The sequence below is a fragment of the Rutidosis leptorrhynchoides genome, chromosome 3 (genome assembly GCF_046630445.1).
Source record: "Rutidosis leptorrhynchoides isolate AG116_Rl617_1_P2 chromosome 3, CSIRO_AGI_Rlap_v1, whole genome shotgun sequence".
In the NCBI taxonomy this organism is placed as follows: domain Eukaryota; kingdom Viridiplantae; phylum Streptophyta; class Magnoliopsida; order Asterales; family Asteraceae; genus Rutidosis; species Rutidosis leptorrhynchoides.
The window spans coordinates 625,838,134-625,851,261 of NC_092335.1; the positions used below are offsets into that span (position 1 = coordinate 625,838,134).

The window sequence follows — 13,128 nt, forward strand, 5'->3', positions numbered from 1 at the left end:
TACATTACTTATACGATATATGTATAAACATTATAAGTCTTAAGTATTTATGTCAAATAACGTTACGTATGGTTATCGTTTTGAAAACTTAAGTTAGTAGTTTCAAAATATACTTATAACTTATTGTTATTAATACAAAATGAGATATTAAAACATTCTTTAATCATGTTAAATATGTATATATACATATATATACACAAACGTATAATTATCATATATTGTATAGTTCGTGATATCATCGGTCAAACTAGACGGTCAAACGTTGTGTAAAACTCATTTCAAAAACATAAGTCTCAACAATTTGGATTGCTTATCATGTTGGTAAGGTTTAATTTATGTAAATATTAATCTTATAAGTATAGAATGATCGAAAAAGTGCGGGTCGTTACACCCGTGAAATGTAAACAGAAGAACAGCTTGTCTGGAACACAAAGCTCACGACTACGAGCCTTGGAGTTGTATTGTTCCTCGTGTACATCGAACCGGACGATAATTCTCCTTGAGTCCACAAAATGCACGAACATTGTCCCCAGTTATCATATTATTTAATATCACACATGTTAACATAATTCTCCTAATTTTTTGATATAATATGGTCTTATCAGATGTTGAACAATGGTCCATCGGCGTTGTAGTATTTCAAATGCTCGTTCAGTATATTTTCTTGCTAATTCTTGATACTTTTTGAATTTGGGTTGTCTCAAGTCTATCGTATTTTTGAACGACTTCACTAATGGTGCCCATTCGGGGTAAATTCCATTCGCTAAATAATAACCCTTGTTAAACGTATACACATTAACCATAAACGTACATGGTGGAGCTTCACCATATAATAAGTCGCTAAATAAATCGGATTGATTAAGTACGTTGATATCATTATTTGATCCCTTGGTTTCAAAAAAAGTGTGTCAAAACCACCAATCATACGAGGCTACCACTTCAAGCATTATTGTCGGGACACCATGGTCACCTCGTGTATAATGACCCTTCCAACGTGTCGTACTATTTCTCCATCCCCAATGCATACAATCGACACTTCTTAGCATCCCCGGAAAACCATGTATATCAGCATGTTTAGCGGTCACACGTTGCACATCTTGTGCAGTTGGTTTCCTTAAATATTCGGTTGCGTACAAGTGGAATACACATTTTCAAAAACATTTTAAACAATCATACGAGGTTTGTTCACCCATATGCAACTACTCATCAAAAAGATCGGCCGCAGCAACATATGCTAGTTGACGTATGGCGGATGTTAATTTTTGAACAATATTAAACCCAAGTAATCCGGTACAATCACGTTTTTGATGAAAATACGTAAAATACGAAGGAATCGGGGTTTGAGAAAAATTCAATATACCTTGACATATACGAAGAAATAAAGATTTGCTTATTCGATAACGTCTTCGGAAGTAATCCTGTGGAAACGTACATGTGTCGGAAACATAATCATCCCATAAAGCTCTTCCGGTTCTTTCATGATCTCTATGTAAATATCTTCTAGGTAACTCATCCAAATTATCAAGTAATTCGAGTGCTTGGTTATATGTTAGATTATTCGTGATCGTTAATACCGCATTTAGGTCGAGATCCGAATTTGCGGTTTTGTGATTCATATTAATGTATTTTAAAATAAAATGGTAAAAATGAGATTGTATAGGGATATGAAAAAATGATAAAATGAGAGAGTTATGTTTGAATAAAATTGAGGATATATATATATATATATATATATATATATATATATATATATATATATATATATATATATATATATATATATATATATATATATATATATATATATATATATATATATATATATATATATATATATATAGGGGCAGGATCAATGGGGAAGTAACCAATCGGGGGAAGCGGGGGGAAGCAAAAAAAAAAAAATCGTTTATTTTAAATTTTTTTTTCAGGCATCAAGATCACACGAAAATATAAACATTTAGAAAAGACACTTCGTGATGAATGTTATTATTTAGGCGGGAAAACGATCGACAAAAATAACATTCAAGATAATATTGTTCGTGAAGAATGTTAACGTTTTTTTTCATGTTTTGTGAAGAAAAATTTAGCCCGATTTAGAGTTTAGGGTTTAGGGTTTAGGGTTTAGGGTTTGGTGTTTTGGTTTTATTCCATAAATACGGTATCTCCATTTCACCCACCGCAACGCTTATCGCCTTTAAGCTTCTTCTTTTTCCTTTTTATGAAAACCACTGCAGTTTTCACCGCCATCCGCCGATGCTTAACGCCCTTCACCTTCTTTTTCTTATTTTGCTATAATTTTATCTTTAACTCCTGACGTGCTGGTGGAGAATCCGGCAACAATCACCTTCTCCGGCCGCCGCCAAAGGCGGTCGTCGATATGCTGTCGTAAACGCCGGCGGCTGCTCCGTTGTCAATCCGTCGCCATCGACCCAAAACCGCCTCCTTTTTTTTTTCTCCACCCAAACCGCTAAACTTTTCTCTCGTCTTCCGGGTATCCACCCTCTACCGCCATGGTGAATAGCTTTAAAGATATCACTCACCACCACCCAAAAGAGTATGTCTAGATTTATATCTTTGTTCCGTATCTTTGGTATTTTAACCACATTTTAGGTAGATCTGTATTTTTTATTTATTTTAGATATGTATATGTATTTTTTTTATTTAAGATCTGTATTTTTGTAATTTTAGATCTATAGCTTTGTGTTAAATATATGAGTTTTTTTTTTCATGGTTGCTTATTTTGATCCAAGTGGTTGGTATAAATCACGTAAAAAAAAGCTACAGTAAACGCGCTACAATATAACAGTGTTTTTGGGTATGTGGCGGGTCCGTATTGGATGTCATTTTACGTGAATTAGTATATATTTAAATTAAAATTATTAGTAATAATGTAAACAATTTTTGAAATTCATTTCAAATAATGCTACCTATACCCGGTTGTCATTTCGATTTTCAAAAGCTCGTCATTTCGATTTCCAAAGATCGTTTCAGAGTAATTTTATTCCTCTAATGCGTAAGTTTTACTCAACGTTAGAACTTGGGATCGACTAGTAAAAATACACCATATCATTTGAGTGAGGATTTCATAAGAACTCAATAAGGAATGAGAACTCAACGGTCGAACATTTTTCAATGTGTTCAACAATTTTGAGTAGGAATGAGAACGCGACTTGGGTTTTAGCAGCAACTCACGAGAGGGAAGAGCAAGCTCGCGACTGGAATTTGGTCTCGAACATGACCTCGTGAACGCGAGATGTTATACCTGTGGTGACTCGCGATCACGAGAATATAGTTGGGCGGCCAGAACTTTCTAAACGCGTTTCTTGGTCCCTAGGTTGTTTCCTTATTGAGTATTGCCTATTTAAGCATCCTATTATAACTCATACATGTATCCACGAAAATTATCAATAAAAGAACTCTCTTTGGTAGCCAAGACCTAAAGAAATCATCTTTGATTACCTATAACCTCGTTAAATTCTCTTGTCTTTATTATTCTTGCTAGTTTATTGGTGTGCATCAAATATTTTCATTTATTGTAAGTAGGTTTGATAACTTTGGGTTATCAAGTCTTGTTAGGGCTCACGCACTTATTCCTAACAAGTGGTATCAGACCTTAGGCTCGATTTTCATGGGAACAATGCGGAAAAGAACGATGTGAAGATTGATAAGTTTGATGGGAATGATTTTAGCTTTTGGGAGATGCAAATTGAAGATGAGCTTTATCAAAAGAAGCTTTACCAACCCTCAAAGGAGGTTAAACCGGAAGGAATGGAGCAAAGTGAATGGGATTTGTTAGAAAGGCAAGCCCTAAGGATTGTTCGACTTTCTCTAGCCAAGAACGTTGATTACAACATTGTGGGTTCGGGATTGATTGTAACGTATCCAACATGTATGAAAAGTCATCCGTTTTAAACAAAGTTTTATTGATTCGGCAATTGGTGAATGCTAGGATGATGGAGAGTTCCACGGTGGCGGATCATGTTAACGAACTTTATTTGATTTTAACTCGGTTGAAATCGGTGAATATTAAATTCGATGATGACATTGAGGCGTTGTTTTTGCAATCTTCATGCCTGATAGTTGGGACGGTACGGTAACGGTAGTTAGTGCTTCATCCAGAACTACTAAGGTCACTTTTGAAGGAGTTCATGATTTGATTCTTAGCGAAGTCATTCGTAGGAAAGATTCAAATGGGAGTTCGGGTTCAATTCTAAGTGTTAGTCGGGGAAGAGCTAGGCCAAGGAGTCCGTCAAGGAGAGAGAATGTTGTGTGCTGGAATTGTCAACAAATTGGTCAGTATAAGTCAAAGTGCCCGAGCCTTAAGTCGGGTGGGAGCATGGTGACTACGGTGATCGAAGATGCGTTGATGTGCCAAGAAGAGGTTCTTGATGAATCTTGGGTTCTAGATTCGGGTACCTCGTATCATGCTACTCCTTACATGAACGAGATGGTAAATTTTAAGGGTTACTCTGGTAGGGTTCGAGTTACGAATGGGAGTAGTCTTGATATCATGGGTATTGGTGATCTCGTGATTAGACACTTGAATTATGCTTGGATCTTGAGGAATGTGAGATTCATCCCAAAGCTCAAGAGTCGGTTGATTTCGGTTGGGTAATTGAATGACGATAATTATCATGTCCTATTTGGAGATCAAAAGTGGGTACTATTTGAAGAATATTATTTCGTTGCTCGCGGGTACAAAAAGGGAACCATGTATATGGTTGACGTTCCTTCTAGAGAGGCGCTAAGTGATTTTGTGGGTGTTAAAAGTCCTAGCATGCTAATGCTTTCGGGTATTGTTAAGGGATCTTGTTTGAATGGGAGCTCAGTATAGTTGAAATTAGTGGAGATTCGGGTCGAACTGGGTACACTAGAGTCTTCGGTACTTCGGGTAGATCTTCTCCAATGGCAACCTTGTTGCGGTCGATCGAGGTTGATGAGCAAGAGGTTTTCTTAAGAGTCATGGTTAATGATACATCCGTACAATGTGAGTTGGCTCGGGATGGAAAATCGGGTTTGTCCAAATTCATGCGCACGTATATGGTCAGTGTTCCAATGGTGAAAGCAAAGGTGTTAAAGTGGATGATTAAGTGTGCGAAAGTGCACTAGTGTAAGGTCTTAATCGGTAATGTCCACATGTTTCTTCTACCAGTGGGTTTCTTTTTTGTTGGAAAGATAAATCGGGTGGATGGAGTTTTGTACGGGTGGATCGCTTGGGCGATGGAGTTAATTGGGTCGGGTCGTACTCAAACCACCCGTTATCTCCTAAACTAAGGAGGTAAGTGCCATAGCCAAAGAGAAGTTCTTGTTTTCCCAATCTAGTAACAAAAGGATCGAATTATAGCTCAACGGTATTTTTTGGTGTCAGAAGACTTCACTTGATTTAAGGTTATCGGGTGAAGTGCGGCGTGACTCAAGTGCAAATCCGATGGTATCAAAAGGAGGTATAATTAGTGGGTCGGGTTGTTGATGTGGGATGATCATGATAGTGATGATGTTAGGTTAAAGATGGGTGTTGTTTAACGTCTCTTCGAGTGGGAGATTGTTGGGAGTGCGAATTGAGTTAGACAAGGAATCAAACACGAAAGTCAAACTGCTACTGTTGTGAAACTCGCGATCGCGAGTGCATGGGTCGTGTTCGCAACTTGGGTTTGAGCAGCAACTCGTGATAGGGAAGAGCAAGCTCGCGACTGAAATTTTGTCTCGAACACGACCTCGCGAATGTGATATTTATGCTTGTGGTGGCTCGCGATCGTGAGAATATAGTTGGGTGGCCAGGACTGTCTAAAACGCGTTTTCTTGGTCCTAAGTTGTTTCCTTGTTGAGTTTTGCCTATTTAAGCATCATATTGTAACTCATACATATATCCACAAAAATTATCAATAAAAGAACTCTCTTTAGTGGTCGAGTTTCTATGTTTACATCAAATATTTTTCGATTATTGTAAGTGGGTTTGATAACTTGAGGTTATTAAGTCTTGTTAGGGCTCACGCACTTATTCCTAACATATATAAGCGCAAAATGCTTATGGTGAATATTATAAAACAAGATGACAAAACTGTTAGAGTGTGAAGAAGAATTAAAACAAAGTTGAGTTGTTGTTGGTTGATCATTCACGCGACAGGGAAATAAAAATGATGCAGCTTCATCTTATGATCGGCTGGAATAGTATTGTGCCCGTGAAATGTAAACAGAAGAACAGCTTGTCTGGAACACAAAGCTCATGACTACGAGCCTTGGAGTTGTATTGTTCCTCGTGTACATCGAACCGGACGATAATTCTCCTTGAGTCCACAAAATGCACGAACATTGTCCTCAGTTATCATATTATTTAATATCACACATGTTAACATAATTCTCCTAATTTTTTGATATAATATGGTCTTATCAGATGTTGAACAATGGTCCATCGGCGTTGTAGTATTTCAAATGCTCGTTCAGTATATTTTCTTGCTAATTCTTGATACTTTTTGAATTTGGGTTGTCTCAAGTCTATCGTATTTTTGAACGACTTCACTAATGGTGCCCATTCGGGGTAAATTCCATTCGCTAAATAATAACCCTTGTTAAACGTATACACATTAACCATAAACGTACATGGTGGAGCTTCACCATATAATAAGTCGCTAAATAAATCGGATTGATTAAGTACGTTGATATCATTATTTGATCCCTTGGTTTCAAAAAAAGTGTGTCAAAACCACCAATCATACGAGGCTACCACTTCAAGCATTATTGTCGGGACACCATGGTCACCTCGTGTATAATGACCCTTCCAACGTGTCGTACTATTTCTCCATCCCCAATGCATACAATCGACACTTCTTAGCATCCCCGGAAAACCATGTATATCAGCATGTTTAGCGGTCACACGTTGCACATCTTGTGCAGTTGGTTTCCTTAAATATTCGGTTGCGTACAAGTGGAATACACATTTTCAAAAACATTTTAAACAATCATACGAGGTTTGTTCACCCATATGCAACTACTCATCAAAAAGATCGGCCGCAACAACATATGCTAGTTGACGTATGGCGGATGTTAATTTTTGAACAATATTAAACCCAAGTAATCCGGTACAATCACGTTTTTGATGAAAATACGTAAAATACGAAGGAATCGGGGTTTGAGAAAAATTCAATATACCTTGACATATACGAAGAAATAAAGATTTGCTTATTCGATAACGTCTTCGGAAGTAATCCTGTGGAAACGTACATGTGTCGGAAAAATAATCATCCCATAAAGCTCTTCCGGTTCTTTCATGATCTCTATGTAAATATCTTCTAGGTAACTCATCCAAATTATCAAGTAATTCGAGTGCTTGGTTATATGTTAGATTATTCGTGATCGTTAATACCGCATTTAGGTCGAGATCCGAATTTGCGGTTTTGTGATTCATATTAATGTATTTTAAAATAAAATGGTAAAAATGAGATTGTATAGGGATATGAAAAAAATGATAAAATGAGAGAGTTATGTTTGAATAAAATTGAGGATATATATATATATATATATATATATATATATATATATATATATATATATATATATATATATATATATAGGGGCAGGATCAATGGGGAAGTAACCAATCGGGGGAAGCGGGGGGAAGCAAAAAAAAAAAATCGTTTATTTTAAATTTTTTTTCAGGCATCAAGATCACACGAAAATATGAACATTTAGAAAAGACACTTCGTGATGAATGTTATTATTTAGGCGGGAAAACGATCGACAAAAATAACATTCAAGATAATATTGTTCGTGAAGAATGTTAACGTTTTTTTCATGTTTTGTGAAGAAAAATTTAGCCCGATTTAGAGTTTAGGGTTTAGGGTTTAGGGTTTGGTGTTTTGGTTTTATTCCATAAACCCAAAACACCAAACCCTAAACCCTAAACCCTCAACCCTAAACTCTAAACCGTTCGTGTTAAAAACTCAATCTAAATCCTAAATCTAAACCCTAAATCTAACCCTTAAACCCTAAATTTCTAAACCCTAATATCTAAACTCTAATATCTAAAACCTCAACATACGCTTGAAAAACACGATAATTGATATATATTAATAATTCGAGCGTTTTTCCGCCAAAATAAAAACATTTATCACAAAGTGTTTTTATTAAATGTTCATATTTTCATCCAATCTATAATGTTCGTGAACAAAGTTTTTTCAAAAAATGAAGAAAAAAAAAAGATTTTGCTTCCCCCCGATTGGTTACTTCCCTCTTGATCCTACCACTATATATATATATATATATATATATATATATATATATATATATATATATATATATATATATATATATATATATATATATATATATGGGCAGGATCAATGGGAAGTAACCAATCGGGGGAAAGCGGGGGGAAGCAAAAAAAAAAATTTCGTTTTTTTTTTGAATTTTTTTTTCGGCATCAAGATCGCACGAAAATATGAACATTTAGAAGAAACTTCGTGATGAATGTTATTATTTAGGCGGGAAAACAATCGACAAAAATAACATTCAAGATAATATTGTTCGTGAAGAATATGAACGTTTATTTTCATGTTTTGTGAAGTAAAATTTAGCTCGATTTAGAGTTTAGGGTTTAGGGTTTGGTGTTTTGGGTTTATTCCATAAACCCAAAACACCAAACCCCAAACCTTAAACTCTAAACCGTTCGTGTTAAAAAATCAATCTAAATCCTAAATCTAAACCCTAAATCTAAACCGTAAACCCTAAATTTCTAAACCCCTAATATCTAAACCCTATAAACCCTGATATCTAAACCCTAATATCTAAACTCCAATAGCTAAAACATCAACATACGCTCGAAAAACACGATAATTGTTATATATTACTTCTTCGAGCGTTTTTCCCCCAAAATAAAAACATTTATCACAAAGTGTCTCTACTAAATGTTCATATTTCATCCCATTTATAATGTTCGTGAACAAAGTTTTTTCAAAAAACGAAAAAAAAAAAAGTTTTTGCTTCCCCCCGCTTCCCCCCAATTGGTTACTTCCATCTTGATCCTATCACTATATATATATATATATATATATATATATATATACATATATATATATATATATATATATATATATATATATATACATATATATATATATATATATATATATATATATATATATAGAGAGAGAGAGAGAGAGAGATAGAGAGAGTGAGAGTGTTAGTATAAGAAATTAAAATATAGCCGTTGCATTTCAAACGGTTTTATTTTTGTCTGTTACCTCCGTCCAGCAATATTTTATGCGAAGACATTCAATAGGATGAAAGGGAGGGTGGAGGCCTGGCGGATCCTGAACGGGTTGCTGCCATCGGCGCCCAGGTGGTATGATGGCTAGGCGGCTCTGCAGACTCTACTCTTGGGAGCACTCTTATAGAGTTATAGTGCCGTTTAAATTAAGATCGAGGAGTTCGTTGAGTTCTAAAAGTGGTGATACATAATACTGTACAAATTTATACCGGTGAGTTTTGACATTGGTGTACGCTGAATTCTGCATGCATTACAATTTGACTTTACGTTTTTTTGCTGACAAAACTTAAAACACAAGTAAATTTGGTCTGACTTCTTACCCAGACATGTCTATGCAAATCATAAAAGTACTGGAACACCAGCATCCACAGGTACTCTTTGTCTACATGCTACATGTGGTGCCATTAATTAACTCCATTATTAATTTAATAATTTTTATACTTTTAAGTTGCTCTACCTTTTTCTTATACTTTTGATTTTGCAAAATAAGCTTATCAACTCAAAAGTATTAAAGATAATTTTGGATCTGTTTAATGAAACTAACTTATAATTGGAACTGCAAGCTTGTAGTGAAGAGAACTTATTTTTTTATAACTGTATCATTAACTAGTTGTAGTTCAAACTTACACATACTAATTACTCCACATAGAAGAATAAATTATAAAGAAAATAAGATACACAAAATACATGAGAAATTTAGTGGTAAAATATTAGGAAAATAGGTTGATATAAACCAGAAAATGAATAAGGTTATCTCTGTTTATGTTAGGGCTGAGCAATTTTACTGTTTTGTAATATAACCGGATTATCTAACCAGTGGCCATTTTAGTCATTATTCATCCACTTCAAAATGTGCTACTAGTAAAATTTAAACATAATATCTTACGCAAGTAAATATAAACAAATAATTTACACAAGTAGAATTTTACTCTTTGTCCACTTCAAAATGTTCGGTTCATTCATTCCATTTTTTTCGTCGTTGAGTCTTCTGTAGGCTTGATGTTGTTGCCGGCATTGTTGACTTAGTTGACTTCGGCAAATAGGCCTCGGGTTAGATATTCTTGGGTTGCCCGGTGATTTGTTTGAATTTGCGGTTTCTGCAGGGTGAAGATGCAGGTTTGAATACGGGGTCAGGTTTATGTGTATGTTTTTAAGCTTAGGTTTGGTGGTCTTGCTTATTTGTAATTTCAATTGTAATTCCAATGTGCTCACTATGTATTCAATGTAGTCGTTCATTCTTCTTAGAACGAACAGGGCGATGGTCTATGTGTTTTGGTCGTCTGTGACCATTTACTTTCACTACAGGTCGTCGCGATCTGCCCACTGTTGTACCACCAGATCCTCCGGTCTATTATATACATACATATTAATATTTTTTTGGAAAAAAAATGTATACAGAGAAAAGAAAAAAAAAAGTAAAAACAAGTTAATTGAAGATGGAATAAAATTGGAATTAACCAAACACAGAAGGTTTCGGCAATCCCACTGCATATGCCAGATTCATGAAATTGACATTTCAATTCCATCACTAAATGCTAGCTTCTATAGCAATTCAGATCTTTCATCTTTCTTTATATAGTACAAATCCTACTACTACAACTGTCATGCAAATGTCTATTGACATAACAGAAACCCACAAGTCACATACTCCACTACTCAACATATGTTCATCATCAAAGTACAATCTTTATTACACGATTTACAACTCATTACCACAAACAACAACAACTACTTAAATTAACTAATTCCACTTCATTACATGCATGCCCTAGCTAGTTCATACACTGCCATCAATTATTCAATTAACAAAGAATTGCTACTTGAAAAGCTAACCCTAATTAAGTTGATGTGAAATTGACTTGATTATTAATTGGGGTAATTTATAGGTGTTGTAGGGAAGAGTTGTAGGGTTTTGGGTGGTACTCTTGTGCAATGTGGACTTGTGCTCTCCATCATCATCACTCTCATGAGTGAACAATCACACATCAGCTTCATGCAACTGCTCTGATCTACATTCCATTCCTTCACCATATTTTTGCAGCTTGAGTTGTTATCATCAATATTAATATTCTGATGAACAATAATTACACAATTATTTTTAAAAAATTTAAATGCTAAAAATATAGATATCTACATGCCTATCAAGGTATATATATTTTAACAAGTATATTGTTTTAGATAAAAGTAATATTTGCAGGTAAACATTTTTTAGAAAAATTATACATTATTCTTGCAGTTACAGATTACCATCATTTTAATTAAAGTTTAATTTTGCATGTTTGGTTTGATTTTTTGTTATACTTACAATTCCAGCATGTTTGTATATTTTTGTTTATTAACATATAATATTTCCAAATAGGTGTAGTGAATTAGTTAAATTCAATTTATTAATAACTATCACAACAATATGTAATCATCAGCTAAAACATGCATACAATATCAAAAACCCTAATTAAGGTCCGAACTGATCATAACATATATTTACATGAAGGAATGCTATATGTAAAAAAAAAAATTACAAAAGAAGTTTTCACAAAACAAAGTGTAAATATTCGACCTTTTGCCTTAAAAAAATTGGGACATACCAGTAGTACGTATTAAGTTATTTACGTTATATAATACATAATTCTATTTGTAAAAAGTTGTTTATAATTAGTCACATTATACAATTAACCAAGAGGACCAAGGTTAATTACCTGAATTAGTAAAGGATGATGATCATAAGGTGCATTATAAGGAGGATGAAGACGTTGGTGTTGATACATTGCCATAAGTTTTTTCCGAATTTTTTGTCGATCTCTAGCTTTATGATTTTGAAACCAATAAAAAACATTTTTGCCTTGTATTTTTCCATAAAGAGATAGCCTTGCAGTTATTTGTTGTATTTGAGTTGCTGTTGGTGTTTTCACACCTCCTCTATACATTCCTTCTAACAACATCACTTGCTCCGGTGTCGGACACCACCTGCTGCCGCTGCCGCCACCACCACTGCTAATTGATGATCGTGACACTGACATCAGTCTCCGGCTGAATTGACTTTTTTTTTTTATATTGTAAGTTGTTATGTTGATTAGGGCGTTGGAGTGATGAAGAGGTATTTATTGAGGGAATTGAAGGATTTATTTATTTAATTTGATTATGTCATCGTCACCCTCTTGTTGGTTGTACTTTTTTGAAAAGATAAAAGAAATTAAATATTATATTAATTTTTTTTTTTTTTTGAACGGCAGGTTAGAGGTTAGTCGCACACGCACGCACTCGGAGGAAACCACGACCCTTGACCCTTCCATGCGGAGCCAGGTCAGGAATTCGGGGAAAACCCCCGCCGCAATCGAGACTCGAACCCGGGTCTCTCTCACAAGCAGGTAAACCTGCTACCACTGAGGCAAGATGCCTGTGGCATTAAATATTATATTATTATTATTTATTATGGAATGGAGTATAAAAGTTAAATGGATGGATGGATTAGAGATGCAGTCGTGCTAACAATTTATATTATTTTCTTTGCCTAAGAATTGTTCTGGGATCACAATCAAGGTTGTTGGATTATTCAGACTATTTATATTTTTATTATTAATACTCTTTGTCCCAATTTTATTACCTATTTATTTCCATATTTGTATATGTTTTACTCTCACCTTTAGGGTATACTTGGCAAGGGGGAATGAAAGGTAAGAAATGATAATGATAATGATTAATTTTGCTTGGTACATTATCACGAAATGAATCATTGGTGATTAATGGGTAGTGACGCATTACTCCTTAAAAATGAGGGTTATGGATATATAATGAGTTAATGACTATATCAATAATAACTGCCTTCACTTTCCTTTTAGAGCACACGGTGTCTGAAGGTCGATTTCACC

General features: G+C 34.7%; 1 protein-coding gene across 1 annotated transcript; it reads right to left on the minus strand.

The window, feature by feature from the left end:
* Positions 1-11,128: 11,128 nt before the first annotated feature.
* LOC139902322 (WUSCHEL-related homeobox 4-like) lies at positions 11,129-12,279 on the minus strand. Its single transcript, XM_071884961.1, has 2 exons — positions 11,959-12,279; positions 11,129-11,332 (listed from the first exon to the last, which is right to left on the minus strand). Exons 1-2 carry the CDS (start codon positions 12,277-12,279, stop codon positions 11,129-11,131), a joined length of 525 nt encoding a protein of 174 aa, XP_071741062.1.
* Positions 12,280-13,128: the final 849 nt, after the last annotated feature.

What these genes read in the sequence shown, in the direction of transcription:
- LOC139902322 (XM_071884961.1), bottom strand. Translation starts at nt 12,279, where the DNA reads ATGTCAGTGTCACGATCATCAATTAGCAGTGGTGGTGGCGGCAGCGGC. An exon ending in ATCATCCTTTACTAATTCAG is followed by an intron (nt 11,333 to 11,958) that starts GTAATTAACCTT and finishes ATTGTTCATCAG; the next exon opens with AATATTAATATTGATGATAA.